This window comes from Formica exsecta, unplaced genomic scaffold (genome assembly GCF_003651465.1).
Source record: "Formica exsecta isolate Colony F162 unplaced genomic scaffold, ASM365146v1 scaffold26, whole genome shotgun sequence".
Lineage (NCBI taxonomy): Eukaryota > Metazoa > Arthropoda > Insecta > Hymenoptera > Formicidae > Formica > Formica exsecta.
The window spans coordinates 3,355,584-3,381,837 of NW_021849866.1; the positions used below are offsets into that span (position 1 = coordinate 3,355,584).

The window sequence follows — 26,254 nt, forward strand, 5'->3', positions numbered from 1 at the left end:
CTCAGTTCTCAAGCGCAGTCGATTGTCGCAATTAAAACACGTTATATGAATGTCCATACACGATTGCGGTTGCATGGACGCGTGTCTGCTATACTGAAAAAAAAAAAAAAAGCAAAACGCGCGATTTGCTATATATATTTATATATACGCCCAATATATCATTCCGTACACGAGACGGATGTCTGTCTTCGTGTGCCCCTCGTGGGAAATAAAAAAAGGGTTTTTCGAAGGAATCAATCATTCCCGTCACACCGAGCCGTAGTAATAATTCGTTCGCGTATTGGATTCTCGAAGCTTTCTTCGTCAACTGGTTTATCCGACTACGATTAAAATCTCCTACCATTCTGTCGATCGTGATGATGCGTCAACTTTTCGTGTCGAAGCTCGCTTACGTCATTTTTATGACAGGCCACATCTCACTATGAGTATTTTAAATTATTGCGCGTGTAATGATAAAGTTTCACTTCAGTTTCTCTGCAAAAGGCTGGCTCTACATCGACAAAAATATTCATCGCGGAATCGTGACACGTCTCCGCTATCGCGTCACGATTACCTCGAAAAGGAAAGAAGGGAAATAAGCGAGGAAAGTCTCTCGTTATGAAAACTCTCTCTCTATCTCTCTCTCTCTCATCTTTGTAGAACTTGAATAACGAAACCAAAAACTCATCATGATTCGCGATCATAGCGACGCTTAATGCAAACGTTAATGCTAAACGTAATCGTTAATCCCGTCTCGTCGGCGTCGAAACGAAAAGTCGATGGTATTGCAATCGCGAAGTAGCGCACTCTCGCCGGACTTATACCAGAACGACAATGAGAACGAACAACAATATCGTCGCGTCCACGATTTTACATCCGGTGGCCGACGACGAGTATTTACCGGCATTCTTGCCTACGCAACCCATCCTCTCGAGCGGAATATTCTGCACGGAGTACTCGCTATGTTCCGTGGGCATCGTGCAGATTGTTCGCTTCTTTGACATCATCTCGTCGTCCTTGTCGCGCAGATTTGCGAGCCATATGGAATACCATCGTAGGTCGCAGTCGCAAGTCAGAGGATTATCTGCATGGACGAGAAATGGAAAGGAAAGGAAACAAAAATGAGTAAAGTTGCGCGAAATGAAATTTTTAATGCTCGAAATGCGATCTGATAAATTTGATAAGATGCAATCTCGCTAAGATTACAATTTTCAAAGAAGTTAGATGACCGCGATTATATATACATAAAATATATATTATTTTATTTTCATTGATTATTTTTTTACACTATCTCACATAAAACTCGTACTGTTTACTTGACAATAAAAGAGATATTATACGTTACCTGTTATATCGATATGGCGTAGAGTGTCAACGATGCTTTCTGTGACTTCTTCTGAGATATGTAAGAGCTTGTTGTTTTGCAAATTCAATGTTTCCAGCGAATTAAGGTTCTCGAATACCAGAGGCGGAAGTGTTTTAATCCTGAAAAGATAGTGTAATGATGCAGAATGCTAAGTATACACTAGAGAAAACTTCTCAGTATATTCATGCTAATAAATTATGGATTATCATATCGAAGTATAAGAAATGAATTTCTAATGCATAATCAATTGATTTAAATATGACCTAAATCCTCAGTATATGGAAGAAAAGAAAATTACATATTTTTCTGCAGATTAAGGAAAGTGATGGAATCTCCATAGCCCGTGAAAGCGTCCTCCGGAAGTGCAGTGATGTTATTTGCCCGTAAATCAAGGTGGCGTAAGCGATGCAAACGTCGTAGAGCGTCACTCGGTACCGAATGTAAATTATTATCTCCCAATCGTAAATATTGTAAATTTTCTGGAACGAAAGATTAAAGATTACGAGAGAGAATATGTTAAAAAGAACGTTGATATTGAGGATGCGAAAATAAGACTGATCATTCCAAAATTTTTCATTGAACTTCCTTGTTTATCAGCTTCTTTGTGAAAGAAGAGTTCATTGATTTTCTCGTGTAATGATACGAGTAATGTAATTAAAACAGTCACGCAAGAATATAAAATATGTATATTAGGACGAATGTGGCAGCAATCTATATCGCAGTAGATAGCTTCGTTACGTGAGAAGCATCAATAATAATCTTCGAGAGTTATTCGCTCTAACGAATTTTTTTAGATGGATTGTAGTTAGTTAACAAATCAAGCTACTCGTAGCAGCGAATAAATAATCGATTGAAAAAAAATTTACGCAAGTATGAATCAAATACTTTAATCGAAAGCTCTAATTGGATCCGTCATCATAACGAGAAATAATACATAATCTAAATACAAAAAATTTATCACCTTCTGATGAAATATTTAAAAAACTGGATAAAAAGGATTATATATATATATAATTCAAAATGTGTGCATATATCTATTTCTAATGTAGATGACATATATTTATTATATGATTTTAATCTTTTATTTAAAATGATTTTAAGAGAGATAAAAATATGTGATGATAATTACGATATTTTTAACGATAGAATATATTTTGACGAATCAAAATGTAGAAGACATTAATTCAAACTAATATTAAATTTATATTTGTTTATAACAACGTTTATACATCATTGAATCATTTGTCTTATTGATCGTAAAGCTAGCAATATGTTGCTCGACTAAATCGTCGAAAATGTCAATACTGTTCGCTGGCATGGAATATCGCTTTGTCGAAATACTATCTTGATATTCGAATTCGTGTTTATAGGATGTAGCAAGATGAAGGGTTGTTTGTAAAGTGTCGTTTGCTCGTTTACATCCACATCCAAAAGGAATCGCCGGCGAGCAGTCGCGGCATGCGGTAAATTTAAATGCTAAGCAGTTGCGATGTTCGGAACGATAAATAAAGTAGAACGTGATCTACAAAGACCGCGAGAATTTCACGGTAAAGTAAACATAAGATCGCGCGACTGTATTGAAATCGAGTATTGAAACGATTTATCTCGACGTGTCGTGTATACAATTTAAACTATTCGATAAATATAAATAAAATGTGACGTCAGTCATTTATATTTTTTATATATGCTTACAATAGATAATATATTTTTTATAATATTTTATTATATATTGAGCTATTAAATTCTTTAATGTTTTATTTAATTAAAAAATTGTAAAGAATAACACAATTAATATTACAATAATTTAAACATTTTAAATATTGTATCCGTGTGTAAATCTCTTAATAGATAAAATAACTATTTTAAGTTATAATTACAGTTACCTTCTAGACCGATGAATGCATTGGGATCCACGTGGGTAATTTGATTTCCGTCGAGTTCCAAAGAGTTTAATTGTGTCAAATGGGAAAATACACGCCCCGGGACTTCGCGGAGGTGATTGTGCGCCAATCCTAATGAATCGAGTGCTTTCAATCCTGAAAGGGCAAAACGTTTTATCGATGAGTCCATTTCATTAATGGTATGAAATACCCGTAATATATATGCATCTATTAAAATTATTTTATTTGTATGTATAGATCGAGTGTGTGTAATATATTGAAAAAGTTGATTAATCAAAATTGAAATCGTTATGTAAAAAGGGATCAGAGAAAAGCTGAATTGATTGTAAAAATGTGTTTCTAAGATATTATGTACGTTTTGAAATAAGTTTCGTAAGGGGTTTTCAAAAAAAGATACATTTTGGAAAATAGAATAAATTATCGACACTTTACCTTCGAAATCACCTTCTTCTATGCTTGTTATGCGATTTTCTTGCAGTTCTAATTTCTTCAACAATTCTAACGAATTTAAAGATTCAGTTGGGATTCTCGTAAGTTCGTTTCCGCCTAAATTAAGCCTCTTGAGTCTCCGGCTAGAAACGCGAAATTTAAAACCATTCTTATTTTCTTACAATTAAAGAGAGGTTGGAATATTGGCCTTTATTTTTAATTCGTATTATCTTATTAGCTATTAACTAAGCAAATATAACTTTAAGTGTTCTTTTTTCTTTTTATATCGTAAAAGTTGAATAAGAAAGAGCTTTTTGATTCTGTTTTCATTTTCTTAGAATTTGCAATATAAAAAGTAGAAGCACTTACTTATCGAGTCCTTTGAATGCATCTGGCTCGATACTAGATATCTTGTTTTCGTAAAGCGTTAGGATTTCAAGTGTATCGAGACCTTCGAAAGCCTTGTTGTGAATGGCTGCGATTTTATTACGATTCAAATTCAAAATCAGAAGATGGTGAAGGTCATGCAACGCATGGGATGGGACACTACTCAGCGAATTTTGGGAAAGATCCAGCTGTGTCAATCCCGTTCCTGCAAGGAAGTGAATTATTGTTTGTTAATTCTTGTTTGCCTTTGCGGTCACTTGTATAAATTGTAATTTGACTGTTTTCGAAGCTCTTTCTCATATATAATTTAGGATATATATATCCTTTTCATTCCGTAAAAAGATTTTATCAATTTAATATATTATATAATAGAAATTATACACTTTTGACGCTGCGAGTCTTAAAGCGATTGAGCGAAGTCGCGCCGTATTCTCATTAAGATCCCCGTATGCGGTGGCCACGCGATGCGGTTATCTCCGCGTATCTCGACTATACACGGCAGGTGTAAAAAGAACGTATTTTCCAGTCCCTTACAGTAATTTATTCCGAATCTGCGTGGCCGCAAACGCGCGGTGCGGTGGTTTGCTAAGTTCCGGAGCTTGGTAAGAGATATAAAGGCAGGTTAAATTTGCAGTCGACTTTAACGCGGGCCTCGCGTGACAGTCTGAGTGCCTCAATGTTGGCTTTAATATAAAAAAAAACTGATCTTAAATCTTCCATGAAAGTCTTTTGACGCCGGAGGATAGCTGCTGTTCTGCGCCGTAAAAAAATGTTACGCTACATGAAGTAGTGCGGAGCTTTTTTCATTATTTCATGTACTGGCAGCGACGTGTCTTGAAATTATGACATCGAATATTTTGTTGATATACAGTTTAATCAAGGGGTTATTTTTTTACTATATGGACACTATTATCTTTGAATATGATTCTAAAGAATATTCGCATGTATATGAATATATTGAATTATTTAAAAAATTACGATTAAACTTTAAAATTACTATGTGATAACTAGCTTAATAATTCCCTAAGTTAAAAATTTAAATGCTCAAACATTTAGAATTGAACTTGTTGCGTAGTAGTTATATAACGAGAATACTTATTGTATGATTGACAATAGCTATCTAATAGCAAATAGCTCTAGTTTAACTTATTGCCATCCTGTTTTGGGATAAACTCGACGTCGTATTTTGTAAGAATCTAAACATTCCAGAAATTTATATAATACATATAGTTATAATTAGCACATTACATTTTTAAAATTTACATAAATTTCTCTAAATAAAATAAATTATTAAATTATTTTAAAAAATAAATATAAAGAACACTTTTTATATTTTATTACATCTTAAAATGGAAATTAAATAAGAGTGCAAATGCGATTAATTTTAGTCATGATTATTACATTTTAAAATATTTTATTTTAAATTTTATTTTATATAATGTATTTTGTATAATGAAATTATGTTTTATTCCATTGAAATGTAATTTTATATAGCTTTCTATATATATTAAATTTTTTTTTTTTAGGAATTAAATACTCAGATTTCAATATCTTATATTTCTCTATCCTATCAGTATTTCTGTTTTCTTCGCTAAATGAATATCATTGATTTAATACACTTACCGAGAGAACTAAGGGAGGATTCCTCGAGCACCGCGAGGCTACTATTATGGATGGTGAGGTGGCGTATGTCGAGCCCGAGGAACACGTATCCCTGCAACTTCGGCAGGTTGTTGTGCCTAAGCCTAAGGTAGAATATCACGATGTTCGGCCTACCCTTAAGCACGGTCATGGCCTTGGTGATGTGTTGCATGTCGGTGATCTCGCACACAATGTCCAGGCCGGATTTCTTCATGCTGCAGTAACAGGGCGCGATATCGTTGTGGGTCGGACAGACCATCGATACTTGCGCTAAACCTGTCGCTAAAACGAGGCAGAGCAACCACACCAGCCGCCACACATCCAACAGACCGTGCTCCCTCATTTTTTGTACGACTCCACACTTCTCCCCCGTGACTTTGTCACAATAGCCGATCCTCTCGGACCTTCCCTCTCTGTTTGCCCTCCGTGCCTGTCTCCTTCGCGTTCACTCTCGCTTTCTGTCAGCCGCGCGCCTCTCTCCAATCTTCCCCTCGCGCCCTCTCCGTTCCTGTACCTGCAGCCTTAGCTACTTAGCCTCTGCTCTTATCATATCCATTGTTCGCTCTGCCACGGTGTACCAGTACACCGAGTCTGCAAGCAAACGAAAGCTCGATAAGTTTCCCTCGTTTATGGAAAGGGGATAAAGAACATGACAGGGAGAATTTAATTTATCGGGAACAGGGAGAACCCTAATACGTGAATACATCGTGCATTATCAAATAACTTTCTGCTAATAAAGGCTAAGAGAGAAAAAATGTAGCATCTGGTTTAATACCAGAGTAGACTTTAATTTTTAACTGTAGTATATCCCCAAAATAATATATTTCTTATTTATTATTTATATTATAATTATTTATTATATTATATTATAATTATTTTAACATCTTGTTATGGAAATAATGAAACAAAATGTATCCTGTTTCAACCATTTTTTTACACGATAGTATCTTTCTAAGAACTATTTATTTATTAATATATGCAGAAAATATCAGCATGAGCACGATATCATTGCTAAAATAGAACAATGTTTAGTTTCCTTTGATTTAATATTGAGTCAATAATTATGTAGTTTATACAGAGTAATAGGAAATGGAAATTTATTGGAATTATTATTAGTCCAGAATAACACATGTTTTACGCCTGATAATACAACAATAATGTATGCAAATAATATTCCGATTGCATTACATATTTATATTACGAAAATATTCGTATACTTGCATAACGGTCAACTTATCGTCGGTCACGGTAGCTGCGCAAAACTTTTACGCGTGGGTATTAATAACTACAGTATTAAATTTCCGTATCTATTAATACAATGTCACATCGCTGTTGAAATTTTTGTAATAAAATTTTTAAAGATTCGGCGCGTTAAAAAGTTACTCTTGCACTTATTTACATTGCTGCGTTCTTGCAAACTTCCATATTGTTTCTTTACAAAAATGTTTGAATGTTAAGAAGATCATATCTTTCGATAAATCTAACTTTTTTGCATTCATCTAACTTTTTTGCACTTATTTACATTGCTGCGTTTTTGCAAACTTCCATATTGTTTCTTTACAAAAATGTTTGAATGTTAAGAAGATCATATCTTTCAATAAATCTAACTTTTTTTGCATTCAGAATTTAATCCAAGAATTAATTTTATATCGTAATTAATTGTTTTTTTCAAGTTGACAAAAAATTTTATTCTAACAATAAATCTAATTGCAAAGATATGTAGCGTTAAAAATTAAAAACTGCATTCAGAATTTAACCCAAGAATTAATTTTATATCGTAATTAATCGTTTTTTTTCAAGTTGACAAAAAATTTTATTCTAACAATAAATCTAATTGCAAAGATATGTAGCGTTAAAAATTAAAAACTTGTAAAGAATCAATGGTCATAGTTTAACCAAGGAAAAATTGATTTCAAATTGATCGAGAAATGCATCCATGATATTATTTTATATATTTTTCTAAATGCATAACGCCCTATATAATACGCACAATACATACATAGGTATTACACGTACCGAGCCATGCGGCGGATGTTATATTTTCTTCTAGCTCGTAACACACTCAACGGAAGACATAAAATGAAGTGATGATGTGTGCTCGCGTCATCACTAGGCATCGCTTTCGATGTCACTGCATATATGATAGTTCAATCGATCGCAAAAATGTGCGACTTTTCTTTTTTAACACTCTCGCATCCTTATCTCTTGTTACGCAACAAGTACATTCAAGCGACGCTACAAAGAAGAGTTCGCGGTTGTTCGCGAGAAATTCCTCAGCCTGTAAAGCGAACGTTTTGGCACATCGCAAAAAAAAAACAAACAAACAGAACTGTATCAATTTTATCACTTCACATGCACGCAGCGTGCGACGCTATCGAAATCACTTTCCCGACGATAATGGTATCATGAGCGAGTTTCGAACCGCAATCCCGATATCGTGCAACGAATATATGCCATCATTATAGTCGCAGCTCACGATCCCATCTCGATTTATATTTTTCCCGATAAACACCTCTCACATCGCGTACCCATCTACGCAAACTCGATCGAGAAAATCGTCGCTCAACTTCCGCTCAGCATCCACGAAGTAATCACTCACTGCTTCTCTATTTGATAGTAATATCCGTGCGTCGCGTTTATCCGGCGTAATTGCGCCGCGAAAATCGCGCTGGGTGGCCGCGTGTCACGATGTCATCGTCAGTATCACTTCCAAACACGATTTCCAAACTCGATTAGATATCAGCGATTAATTAGCGCGGAATCAAGATCGTTAATTTTCCGAAAGAGAACACGTCAACGCGACACGACGCGACACAACGCTACCCGACGTCGTCGATATCCGATACGATTCCCTTTAATCCGCCGCCGAAAATACGCAGGCGCGATCGGCGTGACCCCGGAAGTCGAGGGATTTGGAAGGGTATAATGGACACCGTGGCGACGGAACCGACAATGTCGATAGCGAAACTGTCACTAAAGACGGACTCTTGGTCTGGGGCGCGAAGGCGTCACAGTTCGTAGAGCTCGGTGCTGCGTTGTCGGTGACCTGCGTGTCCGTTGACGTTATCATTGCTTGACTAATAGGCCGCTTCCGGCACAGGGATCATGGGATCGCGATTGACCGCGAGAGTATATCGGTCTACGTCACCGTTGAGCTCATTGCGATCGGCGGACAGAAGCGAGTATTTCGTGCAAAGGATTTGTGATGGCAAAGGAAAAAAGAGCACGAAAATCTTGATTGATGACTTTTCCGTACGTATCGTAACGCATCGTAACGCTAATATCTCGCTGACGCTCTTTCCTCTTTACCTCGTGATATTTGATGAGAAAGTATACAAAGTACAAAGTATACATCTTTTTTTTTTAAACTCCCAGCAGAAATCTTCTTAGAGTACCAATATCGAAAATTAAAACGTAAAAGATGATGTGCATATATATACACACTTTATTTCGTTATTTTTAACAACGGCGTCATTCTGCAGATTATACCTGAAATATGATATCGTTTACTCATTTTTTTAATGACTTCAGAACGTAACTGTGACGACATAAATAGTTGTAAAAGGATAACGTAAGCAATAGGAATTAGTTTCTATTTATTTTAAAATGTAAAGTTCTCTCTCTCTCTCTCTCTCTCTCTCTGAATTGTTTGTATATGTAAAAATTTGTACAAGTACGTTTTATATATGTCAGCTTTTTTATTAGTTTTAGAAACCAAACAAATGGATGTCGGATAAATTTATACTCTGGAAATGTAAAGTTTTAATACAAGTGTCACATATGCAGAATGAATACATCTCTACGTTTTGGCTCTAAAAATGTATACATATCAAATGAATATCATTTTATATATTTCAAATTCTGGCTATACAATTTTTTATTACTATAAATTTGTAATGAGTTTGCATAATTTTAGCATTTCCCAGTATATATTAAGCGTATTAAGTATATTAACATATATTAGGTGTATTACATTTTTCATATATTTAATTATTTATTACATTTATTTAAATTACATTTTTCTATCATGAAATAAAAAAATATGTATAGCTGATAAAATAAAGATGCATCAATCTTTTTGTCTGTTGAATTTGCGTACTTTCAAGTTAATCAAGATAATCCATTCCCTATCTGTAGACAATCCGTTCGATCAGCGATCAATCTATCGAGTAATGTCATAATTATGGGTGATCAAGGTAACTTTTATGATCGAAAGATGGAGAAAGAACGAAACGATGCATTATTACGTATTCCGAAGCTCTTTTACAAAAGCGTTCTTCTAGGAAATTCAAAACCGAGATGAAGGATATTGCTCGACCGCTAATTGAGTTCGGTAGTGAGTTCTGTTCGCAGAGAGGAAGATTCAATTGGGAAAGTATTAAGAGCTTTTAGCTTCCGCCGTGCCTGATTTCTTCTAAGAGTAACGCGCAATATCTGTAACTTAAATCCCGTTCTTATTTAGCGCAATAAGCGTAAAATACGGAAAGTTAACGGTATGCCAGAGACGAGAATTAAATCTAGAAACTAATAATTTATATGACGAAACATCGCATCATAAAAGCGAAAAGTGACGAGAAAATTAGTATCGGAGAAGGTGCGGTGGTAAACGATAGCAATAAATTTTTGTTTCGCAATTTTTTTAAATCCTTGAATAACAAATAATAAATGCGTACACGTATGAGCTATGGATTTGTTTCAAAATACGTCGAATTATAGAATGGATTTGATGTGTAATGCTCTTTTAGCGCCGCTTTCACAAAGCACAAATCGCGAAGCATCGAGGATAATGCGGGCACGAGAACAGTAATTAGCATATCGAGTATTTGAACAAGGGGACGAGGTGAGAGTCCCTTCTGTTAACCGTTTGACGTCCCCCAAATCGATTCGTCTTCGCTCGCTCAGCAATAGCTCGACCCGTTTTGTTTGTACGACGGTTGGCGTAGAATAAATTGTACAATCTAGCGGGAGAGAGAGAGAGAGGCACTCTATTAAATTGAATGACGTCGACACTTCGATAACGTTGTTCGAGTACGCTTGTGGCAGACATGCTTTTTTCATTTTCCATGCCGTCATGCTTACATGATTGACTTTCGTCCCGCAGAAAAAAAACAGAAAGATCGTACAATTCAATTTGTCGGAAAACGCATATTTTCATCCTGAAAGAAGAATAATATAATAAGAATATAAGCTCGCGTAATCATAATCTCAAATATCGCCATTTTTTCAATGTGTATATGTGCGTGTATGTATGTGGGGTATTGCGACACCAAAAGTATATTTTATACTTTTAATCCACGATTAATATAAAACACATGGTCTAATTTATAATACGCAAAAATGTTTACGATTTTGCTACATTATGATTAAATTATATAATCGCGCTTTATGACCTTATTTTATCTTATTAATAAACTCGCGAGATGTTCTCTCAGTTTGTTTATACGATTTTATTCGCAGGAAATTATATAATTATATATTTTAATATTAAATGTGTGATATATACGCATATTATTGCGGATTATTAGTGCGCATTTTTGCAATTTGCAATAAGTTCAACAATTATAAAATTTCTCTGCATCTCGATTGCCGTAACTATTTATATTCATGTTTTCACAATCACATGGCATGACTGACAGTTTGATCATGTTTTCTATTTCGTTATATTATTTTGCGATGATTTACATGACGCGGACGTTATCATCCTACGAGAATTAAAATAACATGCTTTGCTCCCAGCTGAATTACAGCGATTCAATTTGTATTGCATTTTCGCGATATGACCTTAATTCTTAGCGCGCTTTGACATTAAATATACGACGAGCTTATTACACTTTATTAGCATACGTTGCTTTATTAGCATACATGTATGATTAGCATATGTTAGGCGATGCACGTAGTGAGACTCGACATATGTATCTATGTAGAATTGATAGCGAATCTTTCATACGATTAATGTGCATTACGACTGATGAAATCGAATAATCGCACTTTTGGGATATTTCAATTTTTTCGTCCTCATATAATGTGATGCATACTAATAATAAGATGAGAAAAATCATATGTTTTAGGAATATATTTTATGATTAGCTTTTTTAGAACATTATATGGTTATTTTTTACATTTGTACAAATATCAAGGAAAGTATGCGTCTTTTAACAAAAAGTACCGAAACAAAAGTTGTAGAGAATTAAATTATCTTTCAAATTAGATCAAAGTTATTGTATTGGGTTGAACGGAAAGTCTTCATCTCTTAGTAAAAAACGGAACGAACTTTCCGTTCAACCAATTATAGGAAAATATTCAAGAATTATGTCAAGTTTTGAGTGCACTCGTTTTCTACCACAAGTATGAATTGTATTAATTCGACTTGGAAGCTAAGTATATTATCGAAACAATTGTACTGATGCTGCGCACAGCAGCTGCTGTTTATATATTGTATTGAAGGATTATTCTTTAAAAACATTAAAATTTTTAATGATATAAAGTTTTTATCCGTTTTTAATTAATGCTGTTGTGCAGAGTAGCATTATTGCATTTTACAAACTGAACTATTCTTGAAAAATTGCACAAATTATACAATTATATTTTTTAAATAATAATGATTAACAAAGAATAGTTATTTTAAAATTCTGTCATCAAATAGTGATACACACATATATTAATCACTTAAGTAATAATGTCAAATAATGATGTCAAATAACGATTAAGTAATAATGTCAAATGACCTCATCTTCAAAGAGCTATATTGCATTTGATGAGATCCGAACATCGGAATATCTGGGCTTGATTGGATATTTGCATAAATCTTTTATGCATGTCGCGTGGACTTTAAGTCGCGGCATTGCAAAAGGAATGTCCCGCTAACTCGTAATGTTTTTAGTTCACGAAATTATTTCCAGAATTATTTATTAGTTTGTTATCTCGGTCGTGAAATGAAAAAGACAGATGTACTGTGTTTTTCCATCTTCTTGCGCGTTAGGGGGAAAGAAAGGGGGAAAAGAACGAAGGAGTGAATTTTCTCCTACGGCGGAAATCGTTAAACTTCGGTATGTCGCTTCGCGGATGTTCCTCCTTCCGCGTTATATACGACTTTTACGACAAACAAGTTTCATTCATAATTGAAACGCTTCGCGTTTTTGAGATAGAAAGAGGAAAAGTTGTCTCTCTCATGTAACATACAATTCGGGCACGATGTTGCCACGACCAGAAAGATATCCATCCGGTAATGCCAACGGAAAGCGCAAGCTTGGCAGATATTTCATTAAATCGTTGGCTTTGCGCATGCACCACACATGATGTTATCGGATTGAAATTTTCCAAAAATGCAACCGCCCGTGCCCTAAGAAGATTACGTGGAAGATTATTGGCTTGAGCTCCCTTTACACATGGGAAATACATTATTTGCATTTCCCTTCGCGAATGCGCTCACTGTTTCTAGTTCTAATTATAACTCAACTCGCCTGTGTATTAACGCTTGCAAAGATTATGCTCGCGTGAACAGATCAATTTGAGTGCATTCCGGCTGAGACTTACGATCCATATTAATCTTGCTCATTACTCTTTCATAAAATCCCGTGTATAATTTGTATGATATAGCCGATGTCGTATCTCAAAATTAAAACGACCAGAGATGCATTTATGAAATAAATGCGAGATGAATTTATTCGAAATGCTCGCGTCGTTTTACGTACGATTCTGGAAAAAATGGATATTATTATTATAACGGATATTGACACGTACGCGTGGTCATATCGAAATAATATCGGCGCATATATTGTCTCTCGCTCTTTTTACTGTGGGATGGATGCATTTTCATCAATATTGGCGAAACCGATGCTTGAGAACATACACGATGAGAGATTGAACCATTGATATCCGACTGGTATTTTCCACGCCGCTATCGCTCGAAATTAGGTTAATAAACAGAGGCGGAAGTAACGCGGATTCACAGAAGCATACATTTTATGATTATTGTACTATAATCTGCAACGTTACTCACTACCGGAGAATCGGATGTTCTCGCAGAGTCGAGTGCCGTTGACGCGCATCTACCGCGAGATGCGAGAGATGCGGATGCCGGATGCGCTTTTCGCATCGTGCATCGCGGCATCCGAATGTGCCATGCAAGGCTGAATTCTCAGCAACGCTCGTCGAATTCATGATCCATTTTTTAATCCGGCAGAAGACTGTGTATAGTATATTTTTACCTTTTAATCCCGCGATAGTATAACGAGATGTAACAAAGCCTAAGCAAATATTTCGCTTCGAATACAACACAGGCAGAAAACTTATAGGCTTATTTGTAAACTTATTTGTATCACGTTTTCTTCAATCCAAAAAATTTAATAAAACTTTTAATACAAAGTTTAATAAAAATTCTCTTTTAATAAAAAGAGAAAGAGATTAAGGAGATTAGACACTATAATAAAAACTAATTGACTTATAATGTTTTTGAAATCATAATATTTTCCTACGTATTATTTTTTTGTTTTTAATTAGTCTTTGATAAAACACACAATGTATATATAATATATACAGAGAGAGAAAAAAGTAATATAATAAATTAATTACAAAACTTTTGGGAGAAAATATTTTTATACTTTATCAGAAAATGTTTTTATACTTTATCATCACTCTAATATTGGAATAAGAATAATCTCTCTTTGACATAGAATTGTGACTCGTAATATCACGAAAACATTTGATATATCCTGACGGTATATAATGCCGTACATTTTAACATAAGAATACATCGCGACGTTCTGTCAACAACTTGACAAATGAGTGTCTAAGACAGAAAAGAAGAAAGCGTGATGCGAAATTTCGACAAATCGTCCCCGGTTCTTTCGGGAAGAAGGAGGGTTTTTTCCTTTCTTTCTTTGGCGCTATAATAGTTAGATAAGTCTAAGATAGACCGACACGCTGTACGTTCGTCAGATTGTTTTCCGTCTGACGCCTTGACATTTGTGGAAAACAGATCTGGCATAATGAAGTGCTTCCAGTTTCAACTAATGGCGTACCATTAGTCGAGACGTCGTCGCGTTCGTAAGAGGATTTCGTATTCAGATACTAACGAAAGGGAAGAAAGAGGACAGATCGCGAAATTCCCTATTCGTTTCGTTTCTCAATCGTGCAAACTCTTCTACGACTCAGCAATTTTTCTGAATGCCCAATTTGTCGTCTGCGCGAAATTATTGTGGATATATCATCTCGTGCAATATGCATTTTCATTCAAAACAGATAGAGTTATCTATTTTATATTTCTATATTTCTATACCCAATTTCTTCACATTATACAAATATTATAGTTATCTTTCCCATTTTAAAATTATTGAATTATTCTATGTTGTAGCTTCTAAGTAGATGTTTCTAATCTCTAAAAATTTTAATTATATATTTTTCAATTATTATACATAAATGCCTTTTTTTCATTATTATTTATATCAATATTGCCTTTAATCTTTTTTAGCTTTTATATTTTATGATTTTTAAATTTAAATATTTAATTATTTCAATTTCTTTCTAAAAATTCTATACTTATAGTTTTTTCACGCATAGATAATTTTCTTAGCATTTGATATTTATGCATATATAGTAACAATCTTTATATTGAAAAGATAATATTTTGTACAGCATTCATTATGCATGTCACGTTCTCGTGTATGGTACGTTCCCGATTAATCACTGGTTCTCAACTTTCCAGACAGAGCAAAATTAATGGGCAAACCTATCGCCGCTTTCCAATTATCACCACCCTATGAAATGTGTATTTCCTGTTGGTTGTTTCACCGACGTGTCATTTTACTTGTATTTTGTTTTGTGCCACAGTCGGTGGACTGTCAAAAAGAATTTGCACAAAATACTGTAACTTTTGAAAACATGCTATGTGTGTAATTTTATTCTCTATCAAATATGTTGGTAATTACAGGACAGTTGTTAAACAACAAGAACCGAGATTTTATGTACGAATAGAGACAACACGTATGTAATATAACTTACGCGAGATAGTGTCAAACCCAGTCTTTAATGAATCTCCGGTGTTGTGCTTTAATCTTTCACCGCGAATGAATAGACATTAAATCATCAACGCATGAAAATAACATTATCAGATGTACACAATTGCAGCGATATTACCATTATACGCGGTATTTGCACTTTATTACGAAAACAATGTCATAGGCGGTTACCAGTCTTACTTGAATCATAAAAATATCGAATTATTATTCTCTTAAATGGAATTAATCAGTCTCACTATTGATAAACAGTGGTTTTAGTTAGTATAGCAAACAATGTAGTGTATGAAATTTCACTGAGAAAAATGAGTAGTAGTGATTGATTTTTCAATAAAATATTACTGCCATAATAAAACATAAAATGAAGCGAAATGTGAGTGTTTTCATTAAAAATCAGTGAAAAAATAATGTGAATACATGATTACTGATGTGAATACATGATAATTTCGGTAAAATAAAATGTTACTGCTTTAATCAGTGACATTTTCACTAATTTAGTTTAACAGAGTAGAAATACATATGATACGTAAATCTGTATATATAAGTAATCAGGTTGTTTCGCTGAGTTGAATGTCCGTTTCGGGTCGCTCGTTCGTTTCCTACGGAAAATGTTTCCCGCGTGGATCGTCGTAGACTTTCGCGAACAAGTCGTTCGCGAAATGCGTATGCAAATGCGACTCGCAGCGCAACAACAACGACGACGACGACAACACGCTGCATAGGGAGTTTGCATATTTTCCGGATACATACGTATCGTAACGAACGAGTGGGTTGAATAAGGACGCGTTGTGACGTCAAATTCGGTTCCGGCTGCAGAATATGGCATTCGTTAGCGTCGGTATAATGACTCAGTGACCTAATGAACCATGCGTGCATCCAACAGCGTACTCCTAATTAAATGCCTGGCTCGGATGCCACGCCATTGTCCTGTCGCGCGTATTAATAAACGGTACAATAGCACGTCCATCATGGGGATACGCCTCGGTTAATATCAATAATTATGAGCTCAATTTTTAGATGTAGTTATTACATAATAATGAAAAAGATGACGCATTTAATAAGATTTGTATTTTTTAAGTGAGAGGTCGATGAACAGAGTTTGGCGATACCTGTTTATTCAATTAATTGTGCAATATATCGTTACATCAAATGTATATATCAAATGACTGACGTGTATATCAAATGACTGATTTGTATATCAAATGATTGATTTGAGAAAACTGTATTTTATATAACACATAGAATTAAAATACAAAATAATTGAAGATGATTTTCGCCAAAATATTCATATACATGTTAATTTTCGCTAAATAATTTAAGAACATAAAAACATCTACATTATACGACAATATACTTACTATTTTTAAATATATTGAAATTAAAGTTGATATATAGATAAATGAGAAATTAATTAGTTATACTTTATTAGGAAAAAAAAAAGAAATGTTCATAATAGAAAACTTTAATAATAAATATTATTACGAAATCTGTATGAAAATAATTACCGGAAGGAAACAGAAGATTAGATGGGATATTTTAATATCATATATACTATTATTTTATAAAAAATAATTATAAATATAGTGGAGCAAACTTTAAATAATGCAGTATATGATTACTTTAAATAATGCAGTACATAAGACTTATTGCATGGAATCAGGCTTCTCGTTCTATTGACAAAAGAATTTTATTCGTTCGACAGATATAACGAGCTGTAAAATCCGATTACCGCGCGTTATCGGTCCATTCATTAGACTGCATAATCAATAGGCGAATCTTTATCACGGAAATTTATCGATTAACGAAATCGCGATGAAATTAGAACGTTTATTTAAGGTTCTATCTTATGTCGGCACGCGGCAGTTCCGGAAGTAGAGCTAGAATGAGAAATAGAGGAACGGGGAGAAAGAAAGAGAGATTGATAGAGAGAAGGAGATGGAAAAAGCGTCGAGGCCATGAGAAAGCCCAAGGTGGTTCGCGCATTAAGTGATCCATCCGTGAGGAACTGAGATCGACTGCCGACCCTCTATCCATGGGGAAGGTAATTTTATATTCTCCCCCTTGGCCTCGTACCTACAGTCTGTTGCCGCGATGTTACTTCACCTGTTGGTTGCTCGACATTTTGCTTGGTCTCCCTCAACGTATACGTAATATTGATCGGCCACAGCGCGCGCGGGTCGAGAGGCGAGGTGGGTTCCGGCTGTCCTGCAAAGACCTCAGCCACCGAGTATAACGTGATCGGAGAGTATTGTATAATCACGATCACGTCCTGGCTAATATTCCAAGGAAGAGCGCGTCGAGAGAGTGCCGTCTCCGTAAGGAGGTCGACCCATATCCCTAAATTGGTCAATTATACGCTTTGAAACAGGTTGTACCGTCGCCGTCGTATTAACGACTCTCTAAGAATATAGGATAGTCGAAACTCTCTTTACAGTGTGTTGCAATCGAGGAAGCTTGTGCTAAACTGATATTGTATATAATCAATACTTTGGAGATATTGGAAATGCTAAAAAATTTCATCATTACGATTATAATATCAATAAAAATAAATTAGAAAAAAGGCAAATTAATATTAAAAAATTTGATATCATTTGATATGATATCATTTTAATATTATATTATTTGAATTATAATATATGATTGTTTGCATTTAAATATTATATTATAAATGCATGGTTAATAACGCATAACAGTATATATAAAAAATAATTATAAATATAGTGGAGCAAACTTTAAATAATGCAGTATATGATTACTTTAAATAATGCAGTACATAAGACTTATTGCATGGAATCAGGCTTCTCGTTCTATTGACAAAAGAATTTTATTCGTTCGACAGATATAACGAGCTGTAAAATCCGATTACCGCGCGTTATCGGTCCATTCATTAGACTGCATAATCAATAGGCGAATCTTTATCACGGAAATTTATCGATTAACGAAATCGCGATGAAATTAGAACGTTTATTTAAGGTTCTATCTTATGTCGGCACGCGGCAGTTCCGGAAGTAGAGCTAGAATGAGAAATAGAGGAACGGGGAGAAAGAAAGAGAGATTGATAGAGAGAAGGAGATGGAAAAAGCGTCGAGGCCATGAGAAAGCCCAAGGTGGTTCGCGCATTAAGTGATCCATCCGTGAGGAACTGAGATCGACTGCCGACCCTCTATCCACGGGGAAGGTAATTTTATATTCTCCCCCTTGGCCTCGTACCTACAGTCTGTTGCCGCGATGTTACTTCACCTGTTGGTTGCTCGACATTTTGCTTGGTCTCCCTCAACGTATACGTAATATTGATCGGCCACAGCGCGCGCGGGTCGAGAGGCGAGGTGGGTTCCGGCTGTCCTGCAAAGACCTCAGCCACCGAGTATAACGTGATCGGAGAGTATTGTATAATCACGATCACGTCCTGGCTAATATTCCAAGGAAGAGCGCGTCGAGAGAGTGCCGTCTCCGTAAGGAGGTCGACCCATATCCCTAAATTGGTCAATTATACGCTTTGAAACAGGTTGTACCGTCGCCGTCGTATTAACGACTCTCTAAGAATATAGGATAGTCGAAACTCTCTTTACAGTGTGTTGCAATCGAGGAAGCTTGTGCTAAACTGATATTGTATATAATCAATACTTTGGAGATATTGGAAATGCTAAAAAATTTCATCATTACGATTATAATATCAATAAAAATAAATTAGAAAAAAGGCAAATTAATATTAAAAAATTTGATATCATTTGATATGATATCATTTTAATATTATATTATTTGAATTATAATATATGATTGTTTGCATTTAAATATTATATTATAAATGCATGGTTAATAACGCATAACAGTATAGTATTAACTTCAATATAATATTGTGATAATAATAATAATAATATTAATATTTATGGCTTATGGACGATGAAGATCGGAGCAAGAACGTTTATATCACGTTTTTAAAATTTCTATATTAAAATATTATTATTAATAATTATTAGTTGTATCTATTTTATAACATGTCAGTTTTATTTTAATTTAAATTTTAATTTAAATTTTTCTTAGGCTATCTATTTGTATTTATCGGTAATTTAACTTTATTTCACTTAAAGCCAAGTAAAATGACAAAATTAATTCATAAATATTTCATCTTGGAGCAGAAGATTTTTTATATAAATTATTTTCGAGTTGATTATTTATTATTAGTTATTGTATATAAATACTAAACAATTTGATATTTTGAGATAAAGAAATAATATTTAATAAATTTTTATAAAAATGTCGCATGTGCGGTGAGAGACTTAAGCCGGCAATTAGTAACGCGAGCCATTCCGTGTGTCATTGTGTTATTATCCTTCGAAACGCGATTGCGACAAGTAAGGGAAAACGCGGTTATTTCTTACGAACGCACAATATATATGTATACATATTTTAGTTATTATCAAGCTTGCGCGATTACTTAATTCTCACTATTAACGATTCGTAAACATATCAGGTCCAGATGGCTATTTATTCAAAGTAGATGTATCACGTGACTTATCTATTTGAAGTAGGAATTAAAGTGATAAAGAAATAGAAATTTTGATTTATTGTCTCGTGATATTTACGCGCGGCAATTATTTCTGTGATAATATTTGATTTTATTGTTGATTTAAATATATATATCTCGCACCATGTTCTGAATTTTTATCGCCATATAATTTGTTATTATTATCATTTCCGGATTGAGAGAGCAGAGTAAATGAATCCGTATTAAATAATTTCAGCAATGTAAAACAATCGATATATAGAATGTAGAATGATACGCGCAAATCATCGGATTGAATAATTCAGATAGCGGAAAGCCGATCCGTTTATAATCAATCAGAGATATGAAGGATAGAGAATATTTGGTTTAAAATGATAATTTATAAAGCGTCAAATATTTGGCATAAAGTAATGTTTCGCGATGACAACAAACCAATTGGAATGCGGCCTTGGCCTTGGCCTTTGTTTATACTACGTACGCGTCTTGTAGTTCACGTCATTCGCACGACGATGTTCGAGCCGGCAGGTAATGGCTCGACTCGCTCCGCGTATCGGTCCTTGAAACGCGATTATCAGTTTATACGATTAATTATTCTATGAATAATTTATAAACGCATCAAAGTAGTTATTTATGGAAACAAATATTTTGTGTAATTTATTCATTTGAAGTAAAAATCAAAACGATAGAAAATGGGAATTATTGGATGATTGCATAAGTTCGTGCCCGATTTTCATAGATGGCATTAAGTTACTGCATGGCGGAGTTCTATTGTTTTCGTGTGATAATTGTTGCTTTGTTGCTATAGATGACATTGTCTTATGTCAATTTAGCGTCAGACATTGTTCAGATAAGTCCATTGGTGCATAAGAGAAATCATTAAAAATGGAGAACGAAAAGGTGCATTTGCGGCATGTAATGTTATATGAATTTCAGAAAGGCGTGAGTGTTGGGATTGCACAAAAAAATATTCAAACCGTTTATTTTATATATACACATATAGAAAGAAATAGCGACGCGCGTCTTGTTTACATCCTTGAGTTATTTCAGTGTAACGTAGTGGGGTATATCTACAATAAAAAGCATCGAAAAAAGGGGAAAAGACTAGGATTGACACACAGAGAAACGAAAAGATTATCATTATTCTGTCAACGTTTGTATGTTAAGCAACATATATTATATGTTATCAAGTTCTTCTATCTTCTTACCTTTGATAGTGATTCCATCTAGTCCTCTCGTAAAACTTTTTTTTTGCAATGTAGTACTTGAATATATTTTACATTACGTTTAAAATGGATCGAGAAATCTAAATAATGGAGAGTCATCACATATGTATCGACCGTTTATTAATAATTAATTTATGATGCGTTTTGAATAAAATATTTGACATTTGTATTACATCATTTCATAATATATCTAATCTATAATTTATTTTACAGTTAAAACAGTATTTTTGTAGCGGCGAAGAGAGAAAATTAGTGTCCGATATTCGTTTTTTGAAACATTTTTTTTCGCTTACGAAACCCTTCCATTGGGTATACCTTGACGTTGGTGGAAGGGCTTAGTACCTGGAGGGTTTATCCTGAAGGGGAAGCCAAATACCCAAACGCGATTTTTAAGGCTTATAAGGCCCGTTATTAAGTTGCAAAAAATCGCAACAAATAACTCGAGTATCTAATTTTCCGAAAAGAAATACTGCGTCACATTATAATTAGTTTAAATTTCGGGAGTGCCGTGTAAAGTATCGTGCATCTGTTCTTATTATACTGCGGAAGTTTGTTTTTTCTTAATTAATTTGGGAGTGTCGTGTAAAGTGTCGCACGTCCGTTTTTAGCGTGCCATGGACGATTTGCGCGCGATTGTCATTGACCATATTTTTGTAAATAAACGAGTGCCAGACGAACCCTGAACATGAGAGAAGGAAGAGGAAGTCTAGGAGGCATTAGGCAACAGCGGAGCAACCTTAGGGTGAGTAATTTATATTATTTGTATATTATTCTTTATTAATCATACACGCCCGTCTATTCGCATTTATTTGATTTATTTAATTGGATAACTTAAACAAGAATTAGATATAAAAGTCTTTTTTATATATACGATATCTTATAAAAGCTTGTACCTAAAAATAAAAATAAAAAATTTGCTCTTTAAAAATTATATAATTAATTCATTTAATAAACAATACGTTTATATTAAAAAATGGCAAATATAAAATTTGATACGTACAATAATAATTTTTTGAAATATTAATTATTTAACTATAACTTAGATTTTATGTTTATATGTTACAGATCAACGTAGCGTCTACGTAATCAACTCCGCTGCTGCGCATCGATCGGTGAGTCAAAAATTTTTGTTTTCATCAAAACGCCAAATACATATAAGTATTGTCTTAATTTTTTAAAACTTCTATCTACTATATATAAGAATTTAAATACTTTTTGTACTTGACATTTGATTCTCTGGAGGGATTCTTTTATTAATTAGAATTAGCTTAAGACGATAAAAAAAAAAGAATATAATTTTGAATATATTTAATTTTTCTTTAGAAAACTGTAGTATTGTTTTTTTATTTTAGTATCGAAGAGAAAATATATATAGAAACAGTGTTTGCTATTCTAATCGTTATAGTCGACATTAATCGATAGGAAAACACGAGCCTTTTTTTTTGTTGAATATATTAAAATTGTGCTGATAAATTAATCACGCACATTTCCGTATCTTCCGGTTTACTATATTCGCGAGATATAAATTGGAAAAATGAAACAGCTTCGTAAACTTTAAACCAAGGATTTCTCGTGCTTAATTAGCCATGCCCGAATTGAATTCGCGGTCTATTTGATTCGCTTGAGAATTTCGAGTCGTTGCTTGCGCCTGTATCACGCGATGTACTTCAGCTGTACGGAAGAAACATCAAGATGTAACGCGAGTAATTAGTCTCGATGAGCCACGAGGCAAAAGCAAAGAAATAAACAGCAACAAGCGAACCAGATTTTCATGGAAACTATCTATATACATTACTTAGCAAAAACTTGTTGGGGAAATAAATAAATGAATAGTAATATTATTGGATTAGAGTTGCAATTATTTGTTTAATTACGATAAAATTAAAATAATTGCACTTATTAAAATGTAATACATTGTTTGTATGATAGTTGCACAGAATTGAACAAACAGAAATGAATAATGACAATTTAATTATTCTCTCTTATTATATCTGAATGTAATATTTACAGTCTGCGCTTCCGTATGTAGACAATTCATAAACATTATAACTTTTGCATTTTCTTTTTAAATGAAAAAAAAAAAAAAAATTAAAAATTCACTTGTACAAATAATTGTAATTCTTCTTTAACTATAATTTTGAAAACGCAGTGTCGATTATTCCTATATAAAAATAATTTTCAAAATTTTGTTGCTGCTAAAGTTCTGTAATAATTATTTTTTAATACGGCATTGTGTGTTTTTGCTATAACCATCTAACATCTATAATAATATTTAATTAATATAAATTATACATATAATTTAGCATTTGTGACGCTAAATTAATTTTTTGCTCGAAATTGTAGCTTAAATTATTCTCAACTCTATCTGAATACGAAATGAAAAGGCATGTGCTATTAAGATCAATGCTATTAAGCGAAATAACGGGAACGTAACTTTTTGTCGAGAAAGTGCACTTTAATCTTCCTCTAATCTTGTTCCATATGGAATGAAAGAGCATGTACTTTTTGAGTTAAAAAAATGCCGCACATATCCTATTAAGAAAAGTATATAGACAATCATATTTTAACAAGTGGATATATTCGTATTTTATACTCGTATTTTTATTTTAATTTGGCTTATCTGTCTGGATACTTGTGATATCAGGAATTACAAAAATTAATATTTTAAAATTTGTATCTGAAAAATTTATATTTAAAAAATTTGTAAAAATTGTTTAATTAGTTATATATCTTTTTTTTTTAAACAGAAATATACTCTCTTTCTCTCTCTCTCTCTCTCTCTCTTTCTCTCTTTCTCTCTATATAAATATAAAAAGTATAAAACAACCTTATATTAACAGTCACGATTGTAAATTACTCGGTTCAATTGCGATCAAGTCAGTGTTATCAGAGCCAAGGATGGATTTCGCGGTTGAAATAATCTCATCTTGGCGGAGATGCATCGCATACGTGCATCGAGCTTCGTGAAATATCGTTATCAGACTTAACCTCGTTCGCCTGTGATATAGTAAATGTTTACGATCTCATCGAAATCGCGAGCACCGTCGTAATAAAATGTACCGGATATTTTCCCAGAAATTTTCGAAAAATTGCACGTTTTGGTATACGTTTTGCGCGATGATTTTCTGTAGAATCTCGAGAAAAAGTTCCGCTCTTCGTGAAAAGTAATCCATATAAAAATAAGCACAGATGCTATTTCAAAATATTTTTCCGACATATTTGAAAGTATACATAATTCTAAAAAAGCATAATCGGTATAAGAAAACAATGTGTCAAAATAAATTCTTTTTCGTAGAATAAATATGTGATTGACAATGAGTAAAGTTTTAATATGACATTTTTAATATAATTTTATAATTTCTATATTTTTTTCTTTCCATAACCTGTGCATGGCGCGATAATTATATATTCTATACATATAATTAAATTCGACACGGATGATTTAATTTATCTCTTTATGTTAATAAAATCTTATATAAACTATAAAGTTTGTCGAAAAAGATAGGAAAATATATATGTATACATAATTACAGAAATTACAAGGAGAGAAATGACTTCAAACTTTTTAAATTAAATCAGAGGCAATTTTAAATTGTTAAAAATATTTATATTTACAATGTATATAGCTGAAGTATTGAAAGAGGGAGAGAGAAACATATCATTAAAATAAATCTTATAATAAGATTATTTAATTATCTGCTTATCAGAATATGCAAAGATAGAGTTCAGAAGAGGGATTGTGAATAAACGTGTATAAAATAATGCAAAATATTCTGTCAACGTATAACGTCATAAACGTATTAATCCGTTTAATATCGATATGCGATTATATTAATTTATTATATCGGTTGCACTCTTCTCGGAAAATGATATTTAAGTCACGTTTACGTTTACATTATTATGTGACGTGCCGGAATTGAAATTGCTTTGTACGTTTTATATCGCTGATGGTGCGCATTATATCTTGTTGCTGTTTTAATGTTCCTCTTTTCCGTCTACGTATTATTATAGTTCTATCCCTCCAGACACTTTCCGCCATGTATCATGTCGTTAAACCCTACATATTTCTTCCTACTCGCTATCACTTTTACGAAGATACCCTCGCAATAAGAGGTGCTTTTAGCTCCAGAATTCAAAAATATTTTATGATACCTACTACTCTCTCTTTACTCATGTTTCCGAGGTAAAAACAATGCCAATACAAATTTCTGGATGATATTCATGATGCTAGATGAAGAAATTTTAATGTTAAAATATTATGAAAATTTATATATACATATGATGTGCAATTTTTTAACAATTAAAACTGTTTTGTGTGCATGGATAATGCAGACTCGATAATTGAATCGTCAAAATCGATACAGTTCTCGGCAGTTGACCAATCGTTCGAAAAAAGTAAAAATAATGTAATTGAAGAGAAAACAAACAGTAAACTAACGGCCCGGAAAATAAATAGTACCCACTAAAACGTAACACGAATTTAAAGAAGGCTTGCCATTCTGTAGGACGTGTGCTGCATATTTTTTTACGTAAAAATAGTCGATGAGAAATATACAGTTCTTGTTGGCAGAAAATAATGTATATCGAAAATATATAATTTATAGCCAATGTTCTGAATAAGAATTTCTCATCGTTCATATATAATTTAAAGAAGTCTGTAGGACGTGTGCTGCATATTTTTTTACGTAAAAATAGTCGATGAGAAATATACAGTTCTTGTTGGCAGAAAATAATGAAAATAATAAATATATAATTTATAGCCAATGTTCTGAATAAGAATTTCTCATCGTTCATATATATATATATATATA

General features: G+C 33.5%; 3 protein-coding genes across 7 annotated transcripts in view; 1 reads left to right on the forward strand and 2 right to left on the reverse strand.

Annotated features, from left to right (window-relative positions):
* LOC115236797 (slit homolog 1 protein-like) overlaps positions 1-343 on the reverse strand; it is a 4,480-nt gene extending 4,137 nt beyond the window's left edge. Inside the window, exon 1 of the mRNA XM_029809487.1 lies at positions 253-343. Coding sequence (XP_029665347.1) covers positions 253-343 — 91 coding nt within the window. The remainder of the gene's footprint in view (positions 1-252) is intronic.
* The window catches only part of LOC115236730 (leucine-rich repeats and immunoglobulin-like domains protein 2), a 99,946-nt gene continuing 73,788 nt past the window's right edge, over positions 97-26,254 (reverse strand). For 3 of the 5 annotated variants that reach the window (XM_029809373.1, XM_029809375.1, XM_029809372.1), the window contains 7 exons: positions 5,686-6,294; positions 4,045-4,267; positions 3,679-3,818; positions 3,229-3,381; positions 1,644-1,824; positions 1,325-1,464; positions 97-1,063 (listed from right to left, as the gene is read on the reverse strand). In XM_029809373.1, coding sequence (XP_029665233.1) covers positions 798-1,063; positions 1,325-1,464; positions 1,644-1,824; positions 3,229-3,381; positions 3,679-3,818; positions 4,045-4,267; positions 5,686-6,046 — 1,464 coding nt within the window. In that variant the 5' untranslated portion in view covers positions 6,047-6,294 and the 3' untranslated portion in view covers positions 97-797. Of the gene's footprint in view, positions 1,064-1,324; positions 1,465-1,643; positions 1,825-3,228; positions 3,382-3,678; positions 3,819-4,044; positions 4,268-5,685; positions 6,295-7,702; positions 8,644-26,254 lie in introns of those variants that run through there. The other 2 variants (XM_029809371.1, XM_029809374.1) reach the window with 2 other exon arrangements.
* Positions 21,750-26,254, forward strand: part of LOC115236729 (pre-piRNA 3'-exonuclease trimmer-like) — a 135,218-nt gene continuing 130,713 nt past the window's right edge. Inside the window, exons 1-2 of the mRNA XM_029809368.1 lie at positions 21,750-22,185; positions 22,509-22,555. The gene's annotated coding sequence lies outside the window, so the exon portion shown is untranslated. The remainder of the gene's footprint in view (positions 22,186-22,508; positions 22,556-26,254) is intronic.